The sequence below is a fragment of the Amia ocellicauda genome, chromosome 4 (assembly GCF_036373705.1).
Source record: "Amia ocellicauda isolate fAmiCal2 chromosome 4, fAmiCal2.hap1, whole genome shotgun sequence".
Classification (NCBI taxonomy): domain Eukaryota; kingdom Metazoa; phylum Chordata; class Actinopteri; order Amiiformes; family Amiidae; genus Amia; species Amia ocellicauda.
Window position 1 is genome coordinate 25120807 of NC_089853.1, and position 21583 is coordinate 25142389.

Below are 21583 nucleotides of genomic sequence, written 5' to 3' on the forward strand. Positions count from 1 at the left end.
AGATCCTCTTAGGATAATAAACCCGGCCTTGGGTAGCAGAAAAAAAGCTTCTCGCAAAACGCATCAACGTTGCTGTCAGCAAATACGGAGGGAAGAGAAGCGAGGGGGGCGAAAAAGTGCTTCTGCTTTTGAACTGGTAGAGAATCTAAGATGACACACAAAATATGATGTATTTTAATGTCAGTTTTTGGGATGACAGACTTCATGATTACCTCGTTAGTGTGCTTTGTCATTATGCGGTGTAAACATTTTAGTTTGAAGATTGAGCCTGTTATATTGCCAAAGAGCATGCACTTTTTAAAATGTAATATGAAATGGCATGAGTTTGAAACAAGCTCACCAAAATAAATCCATTATTTTGAATTCCCTTATACTCAAAGGGAATGGATATCAAATTGCGAAAATGTACTCAGTCTGAGAATTATAACCACTTTGATGGAAATTATGATATGGCTGTGTATCATATGACCTAATTTGGGCATGTCTAGCCAGAGTGCAGGGAAACTGACTCCTTCTGCACTGCAGTTGGATTCATTGAAGGGATTTAGGTGTTGCTACATCAATGTATGAAATTAAAATAATTCAACAAGTATTATTTTTTATTTGGTATCCTCCATACAATCTATACAGGAGCCCACAGTTCATCAAACCTCAGGTGGAGTAACTACTGTGCAATGGCTTTCCTGCTGTTGTAGCTGTGTTTTGGAATAAACAGTTGCATGTAAATTACCTTTGGGCTTGGAGTCTTGTTGCATCCACTGGAATTGTTAAGACATGCTGCTGTTGATATGCTTCTGCCCAGGAATGATTGGTTGGGCTAGCATTGCCCAGATGTTAATAATCTTATTCCACATGTCAACACACCATGCTGTTGTTGAAACTCTCTAGCCCTTGTCTTTGAGGCCTTGTTTTCTAAATGTATTCAACTGTATGTTGCATGACATTGCATTCGATCACTGATGCATTTTTCTACAGAATTTGCTGAGCCTACTTTGGAGTAGAGACAGAGAAAGTGCTGGAGACAGAGGTACTCTTCTGCCCCAATAACTACCTCTGTCTCAAGAATAATAATGTTCATCAAACAAAATATCACGGTTGCACTTGTTGATATGGAAATCAGATTTTCATGTTTTTAAGTTATTTGAACAGGTGAGGATTTATTTGTTTGTTTGCTTATTTATTTAATTAATTTTATTTAGTTTAAATTAAGCATAAAACAGTTATATTTGTCTGCTTAAAACTCTGGCATCTGCAGTATAAAAGGTCAAATCCCTGTACTGACAGTTTGTTTGCCAAGGCTAATGATAAAAGAATACATAAGCAAAGATAACACACAAAAAGCATATTGTTCTATCTGAAACAATGAAGAATCACTGTTGTCACATTTTGCATCAGTTTACATCCAAAACAATCCTTGGAGAAAAACTCAGAATCGGAAGTTAAAGGTCAAATGTGGTGAGATCTCAAAACCAATAAACAATCGGGTACATGCAATAAACAAGACTGTATTTAAAAGAAATACATACATAAATAGTCTTGTCTCTGAGAAGGTTGATTGTCCATTGATAGAGTAGCAGCTGGAGAATATATGATGCTACATTTGTAGTGCTTTTTGAGAAATTTCACATTATTGCATCTTATGTTACAACTTGTTTTGGGGAAAAGAAAAAAAAAAGGAGATTTTGATTACAGTGGAGTGTAATGTATCCAACACATTTCACAAACTTTCAAAATACACTTAGAAATGTCTTATCTTTTCCATTTTAATTTCACTCACCTTCAAGAGGTTTACATGAAAAGGTTCTGTCTGAACTAGGAACCAGCAGTGGCACAAAATACATATCATGGTAACATTTGGCTTCTCCTAGAACTCCATAACCTCTTCCATTACTTGCCAGAACTAGGCGTTGTGTTCAGATTTGGGCCTGTGCTTGTTAGAAAAACAAACAAACAAACAAACAAATAGTAATTAGTGGGGACTTGAAACACAGCCTGATCCCGAAGATGGACACTAAATCACAAGAGAGTAGATTGCAGGAACTGGGTGTGGGCCTTTGGGGGAAAAATGAGGGGGAAGAGAAAAATAGGAAAATATGAGTGTTTTTTTTTTTTTATTCGGAAACTCCTCTTTTAATTGCTGATGTGTCACTGCTGTGTCATATGAATAAGAATATAAATATGGGATTTGTTGTGATTACTGACTCATCTACTGTGAGCTATAGCTGTTTTGTTTCTCTCCGAAGCAGTATTATTGTTTAGGGTTCCTACTCTGAGATTGTAGCGACCTGCTCTGAAGTTATAATACCAGATTAAGGTTCAGATTTTAGCCAAGGGGTTTGTTTATCAGCAGCTCACTTGTAAACTGCCCTTTGTGATCAGCAAGGGATGAAGAATAATCTCTTGGGATTCTGGTGTCTCGTTACTATTTCTTTTTAGGAACCCTAAAAGAGTAAGTCACAAGGCAAATCTTCTACTGTACAGACAGCAGTCAGAACTGGAAACGCTTGAATACCTTTAGCTTTCTTTATACTTCAACAGAGCAAAAGCATCTACAACAACTCTGAGAATCGCATAAATTCTTTAATCAAAATGTGGGTCTCCAATTTTATTGAACAGCAGCCTTCTGACTTTATTCCCTCCTCTAACCTCTAAACCAGTCTTTCCAACAATCACGCAGTATTTTTTCAATTTAAACAGAACACCAACAAAGACTTAAATCTGCAAACAAACAAACAAATATAACAACATCATGCGCTTTATGGCTGCACCATCAACTTGCACCCCCACTTTCTTGCTCTATTTAAGACCAGATGCGTGTCTGTTCAGTGAATATTGCCTGACATTTGCTTTTCTTTTATCTGTATGGTGTATCCGGTGGGCAGCAGTCCTTATCATTTAAGATAGCCGCCCATTATCTTCCTTGTTTGTCTCAAGAAAAAACAACTCAGATTGTATTCTTTGCTTCCCCTGCCCTGAAAAGTCACATGACAACAGGGTAAAGAGTTCACCAACAAAAACAAGTTTAACTTGTGTCTCCCTGAGGTATAAAACAAAAAGAAAGCCTGGTATGCAGCTGTATTTAATACTATTGCAAAACCAAAACATATATTTTAATATATACCTAGTGCCAATTGAAATCATACACTGAAACAGACTTGTCTGGACTACACTCAGTCAGCAGTATTACAGAGCTGCTGGGGTGGGGGGAGGCAGATTGTACACAGAGCTGAAAGCCTGCTGGTTGGTCTCTCTGACTGCTGACCTGCAGCTGATGTTTAGAAAGCTGCTCTTTGGGAGTAACTCTATAGGGAATTGCTTTTCAATGATATCTGGGCCCCAGTTTCAGGCTGCGGGGCTGATCCATAGCTTGCAGCAGACTTGGGGAGAGACAAACAGGAGCCTTAAAGTAAAGGAAAGTGTTTTCCATAAAGTTATATATAAAAGGTTATGTATTTTAGAAAAGAATGAGAAGTTGTTCATTATCATACCAGGTGCAGCAGTGTGATTCTGAGAAAGCCTGTAAATTAAGTAAGTTTACAGAAACATTACAAGGACATCCTGGATGGGTACTCTCCCATACCAGTATGAATAAATACTCCTGAGTGTGATCAACAGCAGTGACATCTTCCTTGCCTGACTCTCTCAAACTCTTCAATTCTATGACAAAAAAAATCTAAATTAAATAAAGATATCAGAAGCAGCAACCTTTCCTTTAATTCTTCCATACGATCTCCATCTGTATTGATTTGCTGTCCAAGTTAGACATAACTTTGGACTTAGTCAAGTATCTTTTGATCTACTTTTCTTAACTTTGATTTAATACTGGACACAACAGGTCTTGAAAATACAAACTTTCTTATCATCACTCTTAATTGTATTGCTACAATCATTCTGTCACAAAATGAATTAAAAACATTTATTCAGCATTTATAGATCCTTTGACAGATTTCTAACAACTCAAAGAAAGTTGGTGCAGTTCATGTAATGCATTCTGTAAGCAATTAACATATTTCTAGCTTCTCAATGCCAAAAGATGGCTATGCAGTTATAAATACTGTTATTAAAAAGCCAATAATTTTAGAATGGGAATGTATTCCTCTTAGGATAACATGTACTTTGTACCTGATAGAGAAGGTTGCACTTACAGAAATGAATAGGTGTTTTTATGTCTGTGTGTAAGTGTCTGTTGTGTGTGTGTGTACTCTGTGAAATAAAGCATCTTTAACTGTGTCTATTGCTTATTTAAGAATAAAAATAATTACTGTATAAGAATAGTTTCTGTTGATTCTGTTCATAAGTATAAAAATGACTCAACCGGCTTTTTGCCAAACAGTGCAGGTGGACTCATGGCAAAAACGACATAATGGATCTATAACATGTGGTTAAAGGAGAGTGTTTGTTTAAATGCTCCACCCATGTAGATAACTGACCTACTCTAAACTCTAATTTTAGAAATATTATGTTGTTTTTCAATAATGACCACATCTCCATAGTTTAGAAAGTACCAGTACTGTGGTATTCAGTATAAAAAATTAGATGGCAAACTGACATACTTGCTATGAATTATTGTTTTCTGTCTACTTAGATTTGTAAGTAATTTAGTTGTATTATTTATTAATTATTCGCTCTTTGTGCATTTTAGAAAATGTATTACATTTCAAAGGAAGCAAATTCAGAAAAATAATGTAAAATCTGGCATACTTTCCTAGGCAAGTATGATATATGTCTCGTTTTACTGTGATTTAGGACTGCTTTCACTGTGCCTCTCAAACACAATTATCTGTTTCTATCTCAGTTGCCACTTTTTACATAACAGCATAAATCAAAATCACAACCGACTCCTGCAACAACTTATACATTTGGTATGACATCAGCATATTTACAAATGTCATTACCATTCACCACCAATGATGCACACAAAAGTTATTTTGTTTAGTTACTTTCTAAAATCTGAACATTTTTAACATATCTAAACAGACAAAATGTACTATTTATAAAAAGAATAGAACATACTGTAATTTCAAAGACTTCTCTGAGAAGCAGCTGTCTGGTTTATGTCATACAAACAGCTAGCACATTTGTCCATATGCAAATCAAAAATGTACTAAGGAATGTCGCCTCCTGGTGGCCATTTCTATCTGCGTTAACTCAGCACCACGTAGACTTGAGGTCATATTTATTAGAAAACAATACAAATAAACCAATAAATACCCTTTTCGCTTATCCAAATTATTGAAGATCTTTCAAGAATAAAGAATTGAAGTTCATAATGGGATTAATAGGCTGGATTGGTGTACCATTTTAACTACTAACAATTATTATTATTATTATTATTATTATTATTATTATTATTAATAATAATAATAATAATAACTTTTAATAATAATAAAAACAATAATGTTTTGTTGTTGTTGTTGTTAAATGTTTCTTAAAACAGGAAAATATTCAGTTGATACAGAGACAATTGAGCCTAACAAATAAAAAAGTTCAGACTTCTTATTCTGAAACTTAAAGCACATATCATATCTGATTCTGGGGATGCAAAACGAAATGAAAAACTATTTCCGCTACAGGCATGTAAGTTCAGTGGTACTGAGTGCCTTGTTTGAGGTTTGGATGGGGTATCTGTGAAGAACAGCCCTCAGCAATGCAGGGCAACAAGTCATTCTGGAATGCCTCTTGGGCACCAGAGCCGTCTGCCGAGCATTGACCCTCGTGTGTCTCCAAAAGCTGAGTAGCACCTGTTCCACATACTATAGTGGCAGGTGGTGCTCATATGGTGTCTGCAGGCCTGCAAAGTGAAAAGGCTTAAATTTGCCTGTTCTTATTTAGAATGGTATATTTCTGAATCCACCATGTACATGCATATAGTATACGCTGTATACATATACATATCATTGTTTGTTTATTTATTTTGCTGAAATCTATATTGAAGACACATTCATATTTGTAATGGACATTGTTGCCTATGTTACATTATTTAAGATCAAATTCAGTTCTTCAATTATTCTGACAATGTGTCTGTAGTGATGAGAGAATGAATATATATAATATAAAGCCATATACAGTGGTCATTATTTGTAACAGTCCTGTGTAACAATAACTTATATAATGCATGGCCCAGTGAACAGATTGACCAATGAGGATCACTCTGGTCACGTTTCTCAAGTAACAGTAATTTCTAGACAGTCATGTAGACCGGGCCTACGCCTTCCTTCTACCCAATCACAAGCTAACATGAGCATCTGGGCGGTGATCGGCGCGGCGAGGAGCCAATGGGAGGACAGCACCGGGAAGATGGACAGTCGTGTGTGGTCCAATAGGAGCCAGCAGCCGTTAATGAGCGGGGCTCCTGTAGGAAGTGAGGTCTGTGGTTGCCAAGCATCTGCATGTCTCCGCGGACTGGGAGGAAAATACCAGAAACGGGGTCCAGCAAATGCAATGCACAGATAAATACGGCGCAGAAAAACCGCATGGAAAGACACGGGGTTGTGGCAGGGCAACGGGAAGAAGCAAAGTCTCCACACCGTGAGGGAGGACACGGTATGCATGTGCTGGGTGATTTTTGAATACATCTTGTCATTCTTGTTATTGCTAAATCTCTGGAGTGATGATGTTGATGGACTGTACCTCACCTCACCTCACCTCGACCGTATTTGAATTTAATATCACCATATTAGCCCTAATTGCCTGTGCATCGGTGTGTATTGAACGTATCAATCTGTTGTTCATTTTCAAAGTTCATCCATGAGAAGTTGGCGTTATACAGAAATGAAGCTGTAACCGCGGAAGTCATGAAGAAGAGTCGGGCCTGGGAGAGCTGGGTCTGTCTGTTTAGTGTCTTGCTATGCTTTGCTATTAACGTCAAAGGAAAATAGCATTTGCAAAATTGAAATCATTTGGAAATTATTCTTTCACTTTACAGAAATGCACCCCTCCAATAAACACACGTTTATTTACGTGAAATGACATTTCTAATAAATAACGTCACACACTGAGTGAATATGCACCAATTTGCTGCAGGATACAAAATAAATGCTTTCGAGGATTTATTTTAAGTTGATGTATTTAGCCAATGTAGTCAGTTATCTCCTAACAGACATATCCGTTACAAATGCACCAACTGTGTAAAATACATAAGCAGTGGGAAATGGTAAGATCTTGCAAAATTGGACTGGTTTCCTCTACATTATAAAGACTAGCCCATGCGGATCCCTTTGTAAAACAGACGTAGCTGTATTTTGTACAGTTATATCGTCCCGGGCCAATTTATAACGTCCTGGATATGAGCAGTAGTGTTATTATTAATACTTATTCCCGATGCTGATGATCACGTTAAGTGTCTTTCCTATTTCAATGGGGCGTCAGAGAGGGAATAATAAACTCTTCCTGGTTTTATTCTCTCGCAAATTAAGCAAAATCTAGCGTCGACACCAGCTGACTTATGTTAATATAGACACGGAGACACCCACATACAGAAGCTGTTGTTGTTCAGGTTGGGTGTGGGTTTTATTCTGGCTTTTTCAGGCATCCCTGTTGACCGGGAGTCTTTTCACCAGGTATTGTATTGACGATGACTAGTGCGCACTTACCTGACTGACGCCGAGCAGCCAGCAGTGCTTTTTCTCCCCATCATGCTGGTCGTCTGTGAGTCTGTTTTTGTCTCAGACGTGTACAAAATGGATGCTTATTTTTGTTTAAAAATGTGAAATATTCATTGTGCATCGTTATATTTCCTGTTAAGCCAGTGTTTTTGTGTCCATGTGTGTCGCATGTTATGATTGTTATTCTAAACCAACTAGTAAAGCAATTGAAACTTGATGCCAGTTACCAAAGTTATCGGTAGCATCTTGACTCTTAGGCCTGCCTCTAAGTAAGTGTATTTCTTTTCGATCTGTTGGCTGAATATGCTCTGATGTTTACAGATGTTGGTAATTGAGATGCTTTGAATTAATCAGAGCACATTTAGAATTTAGTATTTTTACTTTTCCTTCAGATTCAATATTGTGTCAGACCTGTGTATTGAAACTCAGTTAATCGTTTTGTTTCTACTACTATCATGTGTGGCTGCCTTTTATCGTACTTTCACCTGTTACTCACCTGAGTACTCCTCTTTTTTTCCACGTTTGACTTTTGATCTTCAGGCTTGACAGTGTTACCTGTTGTACAGTAGTGCCATCACTGTAGTGTGTACAGCAACTAACATTGTTACAGTGTCATTGAACAACAGTGGCTGTGGCTTCATAGTAATCCATTCAAAAGGTTACAAAACCAAAACCAAACAATTCTTTACAAAATGGACTCTCATTTATTTATTTATTGTATGTTTTGTTTGTTAACTGCTTTATACGGTGTATTTGTTATCTTTCTTTAGGATTCATGCTTATCTTATTTAAAATACCCACCAGCCCTTGGAGTTATTATATGTAATATTGATATTTGAAATTCATTAAGGAGTTACTTTACTTTTCAACAAGAAAATAACTTAAAACAGTACATAAATGCCAGGCCTAAGATATATTTATGTAAGGCAAGATGTAGAAGATAATACTTGTTGTTTATTGTCTACTACATCCTATATGTCTAAGCTTTTAGCATTGGATGTTGCTTAAAAGCTGAGCATTGCAGCACTTAAAAATGGAAAGGAGGGTGTTGAATGTGCTTTAGAAACTGTCAATATATCGAAAGGAGTCAAAATGAATCATATTTGCCTGATCAAACGTATTTCCTGCTCTAAAGCCTGCTATCAAGATTTTAAGGAATCCTCCTTAAATATTTAGGCAGCTATACTGACAATCTCATTAAAATATGGTATCAAGATGACAGAAGTGCTTAGAAAATATCTTCAAATATCGAGCATACAGGGGGAGTTATAGGGATTATATTTGTTTAAACTGTTTTCAGTTTTATCAAGTAGACAGCAGGTCCTGGCAACCTAATGTACATATCCCAAACCAAATTCCTTGTTAAAAGTCATCTTTATTCCCAGTACTGTACCAAGATTTGACTACTGGAATAAAGTTGACTTTTAACTAAGTACATGGGTTGAGATATGGCCTTCAATTGATGGCACCTGCTGTCTACTTTCTTGTTGCATGTCCAATTCATGAATTTGAATTCTGACTTTTATTCAGGTCATTCCTCCTGTTTGGGATGGTTGTTATCAGAACAAGTTATAATGAAATGTTTTTATTCTCTCCCATGGATGGGGTAATGTCTTGAAAAGTAGTTCAGACAGGCAGGTTTACATGTGGCTTTTTATTATATTAATTCCTGTCTCTGGCATAGAAATATCATGGACGACTGGGATTAAGGATTTATCTGTAACCTAAAACAGTTTTTCAGACTATTTAATATCAGGTTGACTACAAATGTACTGTGAGAGTCTCTAGGACTAATTATTGAAATCTTATTAGCAGATTTGGTATTTATGTGGATAAGTTGACTTCTCTTTGTTAATGGATCATAATATAATTAGTTAAAGAGACATTTTACACAAACCCGCTTCATCCACCCAGTCCATCTTTGGCTGACTTAATTCTACTTCCCCCAGGAAGGTCTATCCATGTCTGGGCGGTCGCTTGGGTTCCATGTGGTTGAAGCGACTCCAACCCTACAATTTCTGGGATGGCGATGTTCTATATCGTTGCTGGGTTTGGGGTTTTAAGGATCTTCCTTCCTGATGAAACGGTGGGGAAACTCCTCTGCAAGGTCGCTGATCCTCTCAGAGAGAGCGTGTCGATATGATACGGTATGGTACAGCACAGGGGGGGGGGGGGAGTGGGGGGCAGTGTGCTATACACTTTCAGTTTAGCATTGGTGTAGGTGTTGTCATCCCATTCAACTTTTTTCTTTTTCTCCTTATTTTGTTTTTGTCATGCAGTGCAAACATCAGATGTGACAAATGTAATTTGGTGTGAGTGTGTTTGTGCATATGGAGTGAATGAGATCAGGAAAGATCAATGCAAAGATGAGTGAGCTGTACTGTGCCTACAGGATGTTTGAGCCAAATAAAGAAATCTGTCTTTAAAACGTAAACCTCTGTGCATTGAAAACACTGCCTGTGAACACGTGGTTGCATGGAACTGAAGGCATGCAGATTTCCTAACTGTTGTAGAGTCACTGAGTGGAATATTTCTTGCTTGTATGAGTATGGCCTGCCCATTTACATCTGCACACAACAGGGTAACATTTTAAAGCAATTGATTAAATATTCCCTCAGCATATTTGTCTTTCCAACTGTCTCTATTTAAGCATCAATTAGAGAGACCGAAGGAGATGATTAAATATAGATATTAAAAACATCTCCAAGCAAATCTGTGTTTTTCTCCTGAATCTAACCCCCCCCCCCCTCCTCCTCTCCCCAGGGTATTTATAGTCTGACCCAGCTGTTGGAATTGGGGCTGATGTACAGTATTTGTGCTGCCAGAGAGATTAAAGCATGGAGGAAAACAGGGCAGAGGGTCAGAGTGTAGTGGTGTTTTTTTTTTTCTCATTCTGGATGATCAGTTGGCTAGTTATTGATACGTAATGGCCAAGAGCCCTCTTCCTGCTGTTAGAATCCCATATTTATATTTTATATGGTCAATTTTTAAAATTCTCTAATAATAATACAAAAAAAACATTAGACATCACTTGCTCAAAGACACATTACATCAAAACCCTAGATTATAGAAAATACATTCTTTGCAATTGAACAACTTATACTGTTGGTTAATTATTCATAAATAAATAAAATGCATTTCCTATCTTAAAACATTCTGCCTAAGGATAATTAGTTTGGTAGAAGGGTCCAATAAAAAAAGCATGAACCATGAAATAGCAGCCGTTTCCAAAAGAAACATGTTTAAAATTAGATGTACTTTGGTCATTTTCCACTTCTGTCTATTTACCAAGGCGCGGCATTGTTTACACAATGCAAATATGCCTTGTTCTCTATTGAGCCATGCATTGCAGCAGCAGAAGCCTGTGCGCATATATTGAACTGTGGGGTTTTCACACTAACTGAATGCTAAATGAGGAGTTTGAGGTTATATTTTGGAGATGTTGATGTCATACTATAATGGATACATTCCTTGACCTTTTCTAGAGAGAGACTGAAATTTGCTTAATCACTCCATTGTTGCAGCGTCTGTGTAGTGTGCTTGCAACCTGGGAAATCACTGGAACAACAGATGGATCCGTTTCATGGAACAAGCTGTACATAGATCTAAAACACATGACTTCAGTTTATTTACTGTACATTACGGTACTTAATAACTTGAAAAAATAAATTTAAAAAAATGAAATGACTTTTGCCGTTTCTATTGTGAAAATTACTGAGTGGTACTTGACAGCAATCCAAGTTGCAATGGGAAGGAGAATAACACATCCGATTAGGTGTTATGCATTTGTGAATCTCATGAAGGTTTGAACCACAAGATGAAGGATTCTGCAAAAACAAAGAATACTTAAATGCAGATTCTTATTTTTCCAATTGTTGTGAAAACCTGCCTCTTGGCTATGTACAATCAGTCATGACCAGAACCCTAAACAGTATTGTCCTCCAGTGTTCAAGATAATAAATATGAACTTGTGCACATTTTATAACCCCCAATTTGGAATTGGCTGTTAACCTTGGCTAGTTATTGTGATCCTTATACTAAGTATGGGAGAGATGAAGTTAAGGCATCCACTTCATGCTGCATATATTCTAGGCCTTATGTCAATCTTACCCATGAAGCACAAAACCTACAAGTATCCAATAAGCCACTGGGGGTCACAGTGGCATGACAAGCTGTTGAAGAAGGTGGCCAGCTTCTCTCCAGGAACTGAAACTTTTAACGTAGGGACATTCTCAGTTATCTAGTTTTCTGTTATTTCGTTTGTTTTTGTGAGTGTCAGGAAAAAAAAAATTAAGAATAATAAATATTTTTTTGTGCGTAGGTACAATTAGAGCATAACCAAATCCATTATTTCTTGCAGACATTTTTACCTAGATCCAATCTTCTTTAGCCACTTTCCCACTGCACTGTGATTTGTGCACTTTTTTGAAATGCCTACTTCTGACTCGTCCATTTCACATGTTGCCCCCAAAGAAGTTGCCTTGAGGGACACAAGTAACGAGCCAAGCAGGATTTTAAACTTAATTGTCAGTCACTCAAAGCATGTTTCTTTATTTAGAGGGAACTGCATCCAAACATGCTTGTGAAACTAAGTCCATTTAACCTCAAAATATTCTACACATGCCAAGCACACTTTGGTTCAATTTATTTATTGTAAAAAGTGCACATCTTTTAAACAGAAAATGTTTAATTCAGTACAGTGCCAGATAGTTGTGTGCGAAATTGTTTGTCAAGTATATCTTTGAGTGCTATGACTAAGCAAAGTACACCTTAAGTAATGTATTAGTTTCTGGGGAGCAAATAATTTAATTTACACCTCAGATTATGTTGGAATATGGCTTATTGTTATAATTGTACTTCCATAATGCATCTCTAATTTGTAATACAAAAAAAAAAAAATGTCTTGCACTGGGTACAACAGTACAACTCTGATGTTCTTGAAGGTGATACAATAGTACTGTACCTCTCCCTGCTTTCAGCTAGCCTCACCTTAAGTTATTTTTTGCATTACAATGATTATGTAAAGGTTCTTTTGTGTGTTTTACATTGAGGTGATGCAAGATGTAACTGGGGATGCATAGAAACACAGAGTTGACACGCACATTGTGAACATTTATGCCTGTAGTTGTAATTAGTTTCTGTAGCATTTTTGTCTGAGATTATAATACAACCAAATAGCAGTAGGTAGTGGATGGGTAAAGGTTATAGTAGCAGGGCTGTAAGGCTTTTAGGCACGACTTGCAAGTGAGCCTGAAAATGGCAAAAATACAGATTTTTAAGTCAGAGGCATATGTAGAGATGTAAACGGAAAATAGAATAAATTAATCAAGTGCAAAAACCTTTCAGATTTGATAAGAGGAAAAAAAAAAAAAAGCTGTCAATTTGTCCTGTTTTTGGAGCCTATACCTTTAGTTTAATTTTGCTTCTCGTGATGGAGATTTAAAGGCTTCACTTCTAGGGGATTCCACCCAGGAGTAACTGAGGACAGAGCTGATCACAATTTGTTATGCATCAGGGATGTAAAATAAAATTAGAGCTCAATCTCTTTATCCAGGGCCTGAAGTGACCCTCTTAGCACAATTGTTTTTTCTTGCTATTTTTTTTTTTTAATCCGATTCCATATATATATATATATATAATTTTTTTTGTTTTTTGTTTTTTTCAATTTAAGGAATCTGAAAGCTTGACTTGCGGATTATCTTTACTGGTGATTCGTTTGAAGGTTATAGTCCGCGTTGTCCCCTAAACTGCAAATGCTGTCTGTCAGCCGATTACATTATCAGTATGAATAGAGAAGTCATTTTTTTTTTCTTTGTTGATTGCAGATCTGACCGGAACACTGTGACTCAGTAAAATTGCACAAATCAAGAAGACTGTGGGAAAGATAAGATAATATTTTTATATACAGGAAGAAAAGCCAACGTGGTAAGCAAAGTTCAATTTGACCATTGCTGTCCTTGTAAATATTTATTTATTTATTTATACATGACAACAGTATATCTGTGTGTGAGGTCTCCATATTATATTTCATTACAACTAACTGCACTGTTTATAATGTAAATGTTATTTAGAGACTGTAAAAAGCTGTGAGTCTTTTTATCTCATGTTTAGACACAAACAAAGGCATTTTTTTAAGATTACTCTGCATCACTGGAAATTAATTAAATTCTTTCATTGATCTGTTCATTTATTTCATTATATTTGCAATGTTTATCTTCTTAAATACCTGTTACTTTACAGCAGGGGTAGTCAATTATTTTGTGTCAGGGTCCAAATTTCTTGGTAAAGGTATAGTCAAGGTCCAGATATCAGAGGGGAGGAGGTCACACCTTCAAATGACCCTTTCAAATGAACATTTTCCCCTTTGTCCCACTGTGCACTGCACACAATTAATGTTGAAAAATGAGGGCGAAGACGATGGAGTTATTGAGGTGGGGGGGTCTGGGGGTCCCACCCCAGAAGATTTTTACAGTTGGAGAGCTGAAATGCACAATTCTGAGTCATTGCGAAGTCGAAAAACATAGCTAAAAATCTCCATGAATATATAGGTAGATTTGGACTCAAACATATCTTTGCTTCACAACCACACATCGCCAGCGAAAAATCACATCAACCGACATTGTGCAGCAAACTAGACGTGGTTCCTAGTGCTTGTCAATCACAGATCTATGTCGGTGGGTCTCTGTAATTGAAACAGACGCTCTTGCCCCAGTCCAGACCATGTACATCTGTGAGCAATCAACTCACTGACTAACTGGATCACGGGCTCTATATAGGACACCCATATTAATACGTCACATCCTATCGGCTAATAACCATGGAGGGCTGCTATTAGGATCCACACAATAACAAGCACTGAGTGCAACAAACCTCCATAACAATACATTATAAATTAAAAAAATAAAAATCATGATAATAAGCGTTTGGCGGTCCAGATTTGGCCCACAGTCCGCGTATTGACTACCCCTGCTTTACAGTGTACTTTACTGTACATTCCCTGTACATCTCTTCTCCTTTAGATCAACCATGAGTAGCGAAACAGAAGTCGACACAATAGTCCCAGAGATGCCAGCCATGTTTGATGGGATGAAGCTGGCAGCTGTGGCCGCGGTCCTTTACATCATTGTGCGTTGCCTCAACCTGAAGAGTCCGACCGCCTCTCCTGACCTCAGTTACCAGGACACCCCATTAAACCGCTTCCTGCTGAAGTCATGTCCCCTGCTGACCAAAGAGTAAGTACTACTAGCCTGGCCTAAGGCAATCTCTCCACCTGTCCCATCACCCCCTTAAAACACATACATTGGTGCTTATTAATGCCGAAAATGTTGAAACAGGTGTTTTTCCGTCTTTCTTTCTTGTTTAAAGTCTGGAGATTATTTATTTTGTTGCTCTGATCTGCTCTGTATCCCTCAATTTTTATTCCTGCAGCCAGAGTGTGGGAGTTGAGTTTGAGCAGGAGAGAGAGAGAGGTTACTGACCGGCAAGTCTGTTCAGCTGTTTAGGGGGTGGGTGGATGCATGGTCGACGCCAATGCCAAAAAAGAAAACGCATGTCTCTAGGCCTACTTTTTCACTTCCATGCAGAATGTAGGAGTCCATGATTGGCCAGAAAATTTATTTAATCAGCATATTTATTAGTTACCTCAAATTACTATGTAGATGTAAGAGGTAAATGTGAGACTATCTGGTGTGGTAGTGAGCAGCAGAGGAAAATAGTTGTGCCTGCATGTGCTACTGGAGTCTGATTTCATGAAAATCTATTCACAGTGAAATGAGTCAACAGTTACAACTTCTACAATGTACTTTACATGTATTCAAGCAAGCAAGTAATATTCATTATAGCAGCCTCTAAATAACCCACCCTCAATAAGTAGCTGATGGGAAGAATAAGATAGCCATTTTACCCTAGTAAACATTCATATTTTTGTGCCATATCAGTATTTTGTAATCTTTAAAAAAATCACTGTACAAATATTGGAATATGCAGCAGTCAGTGTACCAAAACGGTGGAATGCAAATATTTGATTGAATTATTTTTACTTCGGCATTAAAAAAGCTGTTACAAAAGGTTATGTTCATTCTGCTTTTTTATTTGTATATTTTAAATAAGTGCTATGACAGAACGTCGCATGTGGCAGTGGTGAATTACTGGGCTGTGTTACGGTGGAAATGTTAACCTTATTTGTCTTTATGGCTGTAACAGAGAGACTGGAGGTAATGCCAGCTGTGTAGCAGCCGCTCACATATTGAAATGAATTATAGCTCACGTTTATGAACATAAATTGGAGATCAGATTGGGTTATGTGTTTATTGTAGGGAAACAGTGCTAAATCTGTATCAGAGCACTCTCACTGAATTGGATTTTAGAGGCTGATTTAAATTATCATAAAAATTCAGTTGTTCTCCTGGAGTTTGCATAACCATTCCCCCCCCCCCCCAATTCTTTATTTCAGCTGACATAAACCCTGCTGTTATATAATGTCATTGTTTCCATAACGGCTACTACACTGATTAAGGGCTGCCGGATAAACTGCAGTGATGGAAGCACTGCACTGCAATGCAAAGTAGCTTTTTCAATAATGTCAGGATCCTAGACTTTCATTCACCAGCTGTGTGTTGAGTATAGCACATTTTCACCTGTGTGTTCTGTTGCTTTAGGAGAGAACCTGTGTTTGATCTTTGACCTTGCAGTCTTGGGAGTTGCTGCATTCTAGAAGCATGAAGTCAGGCTATATTCTAAATTTAAATCAAAGTGGCCTAGCCTTGTTGTAATTTCACATGCTCAGTCATACGTAAAGAAAATAGAGTATACAGCTCTTTTCAGGGAGAGTTTTCCACAGAGCTACTGAAGGTGTGTCAACCACACTGGACTCTAGCACAAACAGACGCAGTTGTTTCCTGCTGTGATGCCAGCTTGCTGTCAGGAGGAAATTTCCATAGAAACCATAGTGTAGCAGATGTCTGTTTTAAACTGAAGCCGGTCCAAAGATGTCTTTGTCTACTGCAAAGCTCCAATTAGAATGTTCTGGCGGCGCCTGCTTAGTGAGATCTAAAGCGGGGATCGGGGCTTCTCTGCTCAAAGTGGGATCTGCGAGGTGTATTTAAAGGAAATCTAATTATGGTGTCATTATCTGTTGCTAGTGTTCTGGTTGCTTCTTACCTTCCAGGACTTATTGGAGCTATATTGGGGCTAATCCGTTTCTGTATGTTATGAGACCTTTTTTCTAGGTGTTATTGTGTAATTTCTGACTTGTTGACTAGAAAGCCCTGTTTTTCTGGGCAGTGAACGCCCAACCAAGTCACAAGGTTTCTGGTTCAAGTGATAGTCCCCAACCAGTTAGACCAGGTCTTCAGTCATGCTACACTTACATGACCACTGTGTGCCTTCGGTTCTAGGTCCTATTACAGACTTTGCTGTCATGTCCAGAGCAGCCAAGATGGTGAAAGTGTAAAAATCAAGAGATCACATTACTAAACAGTCTGCTGCAAGTGCTTTCCTGCTGGGATTGCATAACGTTTTTTTTAAATTTGATTTAGATTTTTCAAGAGAGAAGCAGAAATTAAAGCTTGGTTATAAATACAAATATTTATGTGCTGACATTTCTATTTGGCTTTAAAACCAGCATTTGCCCAACTGCAACTGCTTATGGTGAGGGAGATATTTTCTGAACTGCAGCTTGTGATGCTTATTCAAAACAGGGAGTCCAATAGCTTCATGTTATGTAATAAAATGGTTGTGGAGGTTTAAAAATACAGTATAGTTACTTATGTGTAAGTGGGAAACCAGGAGGTATTTTATAACTGTACATATAATCGTGTTTTTTTTTTTCACAAATCCAAAACCCACTGATTTGTAATGGTAGATGTTTGGGTGATTGACATCATAAGGTGTGGATGATGCAGCAACGTTTATCTGTCTAAAAGGTTTTTTTAAGCACAGGTGATTTGATTTCAGCAAATGAGAGAAGAGACAGGCCAGAAGGATGTCAGTGTTTACAGTCCTCTTGATGTAATTGTGAGCCTTGCTCTCTATGTTTACTGTATCAGTATGAGCTGATTGATGGTTTAAATACTGACTGTGCCACCCTTGTCTGTCACTGCAAATGGCAGTGAATCGATCAATTTCTTATCTTCACTTGATGTCAAAGCCCAAGTTCAGGCTATTAATAGGGTAGAGTAAACATAACAATTTCACTATGGAGAGTCCTCTAAAATAATCAAAACATTATCAAGAGTAATTTCCATGTTGAAAACCTATGAATACCAGTGTCCATGTCAAGCGATTTTAGGGTAAAACTATTTTTTTTAAGGGTACTGCCATAGGCATAGGTTTAGGGATGATGGGGGGTTGAGAGAACATTACATTGTCCACCCCAGTAATGTATGTCCGGCTCCATAGGCGTAGTGGATGCTTTCCCCCAATATTGACAGTGTCCCCCCCAATTCTGAAATGAAACCTATGCCCCTGGGTACCGCACACTGTAACTAGAAGTTCTTGATCCTGTTTCATCTGTGTTGAAAAAGAGTACAGTGTGTGTGTGTGTGTGTGTGTGTGTGTGTGTGTGTGGATGTGTGGATTGCTTTTTAGGACAACAACCTTAGACTTTACTTCCTCAGTCTACCAGAATCCCAAAATGAAATAAAGCCATTGCCCAGCTTTTGTTCTCATTGTTTACATTTCTGGCTTTGAGTGTTGTAGCACCTTCCTTAAAGATAGAGCAATTTATTTATTTTTATTTTTAAAGCGCTGGGTGTCCCTTTTGATTTCCCTAGCATCAGGTGACTTCAGAAGGTTCTTTCTCTTTTTAGCAGGATTTAATACTTTATATGTATTTCTTCTTGTGTAAACAGGAAGTGACTGGAACCTACATTTGTGTGCAGTGCTATATCAATCCAATTGTTCACAGCCTTAATCTTGTTCTCCAACCTTCTCTTACCTGTTTGGTTTGGATGGAACAATCGAATCGTGACCACTTTTATTTCAAAGCAAATTCAACAAAGCAATGTGAAATGTAAATTGGTTTTGTTCTCTCTGTCTGTTACAAAGAAACTCTATGAGGTTCAGAAGGAAGATGAAATCATTCTGTTTTTTAGACTGGTGCTGTTACGTAAGTTTAGGGCGGAACCGAAATCTTGCCAGATACTGTGGCAACAGCTGAAGCAACAAATTAATTATGGCCAAGTTAAAGTTCAAAGTCCGTCAATATACTCTGCTTTGCCGTATGCTGATTTTAATTATTTAACCATTGTTGCCAACAGCTTTAACCAATAAGCCGTCATGGGGAAAATGTGTCTTTGTTCATATGCCTGTCATATTTGCCTCTGGCTTTCAAACATGTTTACTCTGAAGATGACAGGGCATTCTCAAATGATAAACGATGAGTCAAGCGGGTGGAAGAACAGGCTGCATTATGCTGTGATGAAAGAATTGAGAAACTGAGAGATCACCGCTTTCTGCATGTTTATTTAATGAACTCGCCAAGACAATGTCATAATAGTGCATTTACTTTCAATAACCATGTAGTCTCCTTTAAACCGGATATATTAAATTGGAGAAATCCCCCAAAGTCGTATTATTATAATATATATTTTTTAAGTTGTGTCCTACATTTTTTGTTTTCTATCAGAATTCTCTCTAAATTCAACTGTTGTTTCCTTTATTCAGGTACATTCCTCCCCTGCTCTGGGGTAAAAGTGGGCACTTACAGACTGCCCTGTATGGGAAGATGGGTCGAGTCAGTTCACCGCATCCATATGGGCTCAGGAAGTACCTAGCCATGCAAGATGGAGCCACGGCCACCTTTGATCTCTTTGAACCTTTGGCTGACCACCGAATGGGAGGTAAGGAGAATATATAGCAGGATTTGCATTCCTCAGTCACCAAGTATAATAAATGCATTGAAACTGTAGCTTGTTATGGAATTCCTATATTAGCCACATGATTGGTTCACTCTGATCCTTCACTGGGTCATTTGCATGATTCATAGACATCCATTTGGGGTGGAAAAACATAGGATTTTGATATTGCAGAGATGTTTGTTGATGTTTAGTTCTTATCTATGAAGTACACTGATCAGTGGATTTTCATTTGATTATTTTACCACTGAGAGTAATTTCTGCATTATATGCAACCTTATCCTCTTGTGATCAGTGCCTAAATATTCTTTAATAAAATAATGAACTTGGGTACTTCTCTGGCTGGAGTGCTGCAGCTCAACTTCACTTTTGTTTGTTATGTTTTTTTATCAGAGAATTTAGATTTGTTTTTTTCATGGACAGATAGAAACCTTGGTCATGTGAAAACTATAACTTTGGTACCCTCATTGAGAAGTTGCTTTACAACAGCACATATCACTGTATTCAGAGGCAGGCCATGTATGGCACAAAAAGACATAGTTGATCTGTGTTAATCTGAAGTACCTCTACCAGGGTGTAGGCTGTCTGGGGAATCTCAGATGAACCTGAACCTACTGTGTCTCCTAGCTGTAGTATGCTGCAGGAACATACTGCTGTTGTACTGTACCCATACCCCACCTTGTGCAGAATTTCACACTTGACTGAAATTAACTTTGTCAGAGCTTTGGAGGGGGATAGCATTAACTTAAATGAATGTTTCTAGAAGCTAGCCGAGGTGTTAAATATACGGCCTAGGCAGTGTTACATAACAAAGTTTTGTATTGTAGGCTTAAAAGTACATGAAAATTTTTAGATTTATTCCATGACTGTCAATGTTGGTTTTTGTTTTACTCTAAATGGTAACCACATAGCAGCTTCTTGTTTTATTCATTATGTTGCCATGCGTCGAGCTCTGACCTTGACAAGTCTAGCAAGCAGCTGCAGAGATTCAAAAGGGGAGAGCTTTTTGGAATGATGTGCAGGAGCATATTTAATTAAATGTTACATTTTATTGATAGCTAATCTGTTTCTTCATGGCAAATATGATATTAGCATTTATGATATTGTATTATGTTGTATAATTATCTTAATTCAGGGCAACAGCCAAGTGTGTCTTGCTTTTGAATGCATGGTTATCAGAATGTTTAAGTTGTGTGCCGTGCAAATTCCTTTCTGTGAAGTCAGAGGTTTGTTTTTCTTCTCAGATGATGTCACCATGGTTATATGCCCAGGGATTGGTAACCACAGTGAGAAGCACTACATCCGCACCTTTGTGGATTACGCTCAGAAACAGGGTTACAGATGTGCAGTTTTAAATCATCTGGGAGCCCTGCCTAACATCGAGCTGACATCTCCTCGCATGTTCACCTATGGTAAGATTCGTCAAAGAGCTTTACATTAGCAAGGGACCCCTCCAAAAGATATCTTTTACTTTCAAATGCGATTATAAGAAGGAGGATTGCTCACTGCAAATGTTAGTCCATTTCCTGCATCAACATTCTTTTATATAAAAAAATGTACATACCAAACATAACAAACCTCCTTAAGCAAAGTGATTACTGTGGCTGATTAAATGTATTTATGTTGTGTGAAAGTAAGTTCTCCACCCAACAAGGAACACAAGTCACTTACTTCCTGCCATGACTGTCCTTAATTCAAGACCCAAGAAGACCGAGGGTTTGCATTACTTTTAAATCAAAGTGGTTCAAAAAAGATAATTTACACAGATGTTTATATTATATTCTGTTTTCTAAATTTCTAAAGGAATCTTCCTTCCTCATTGAGACTAAACTTGGCATTTTGTGCCTTCCTGATTTACAGGTCTAAGGGTACCCAAAGTAAAGGTGGATTTTAACATGCTCTATAAAGCATATGCAGTTGTAGAAAATACCTTTTTATTTTGGAGGGGAGGGCAAATGAATCCATGCTCCCAAAGAAGGGAACTTTTTATTTGTCTCTGTGAAAAGCTGCATTTCAAAAATCTATTTAGGAAGAAAAGATTCAGAAATTTTGAAATAGTCTTTATTCCTCAGTCTTGGGCTGTAAATGACAGGTGGCCGGTCAGCTGAACAGCAGTCGAAATGT

General features: G+C 37.6%; 1 protein-coding gene across 3 annotated transcripts in view; it reads left to right on the top strand.

Annotated features, from left to right (window-relative positions):
- The first annotated feature begins 6350 nt into the window (after nucleotides 1–6350).
- abhd2a (abhydrolase domain containing 2, acylglycerol lipase a) overlaps nucleotides 6351–21583 on the top strand; it is a 28460-nt gene continuing 13227 nt past the window's right edge. Inside the window, exons 1-5 of one of the 3 annotated variants that reach the window (XM_066701595.1) lie at nucleotides 6351–6543; nucleotides 13430–13529; nucleotides 14624–14836; nucleotides 19269–19444; nucleotides 20704–20871. In XM_066701595.1, the coding sequence (XP_066557692.1) occupies nucleotides 14631–14836; nucleotides 19269–19444; nucleotides 20704–20871 (550 nt within the window). In that variant the 5' untranslated portion in view covers nucleotides 6351–6543; nucleotides 13430–13529; nucleotides 14624–14630. The other 2 variants (XM_066701596.1, XM_066701597.1) reach the window with 2 other exon arrangements.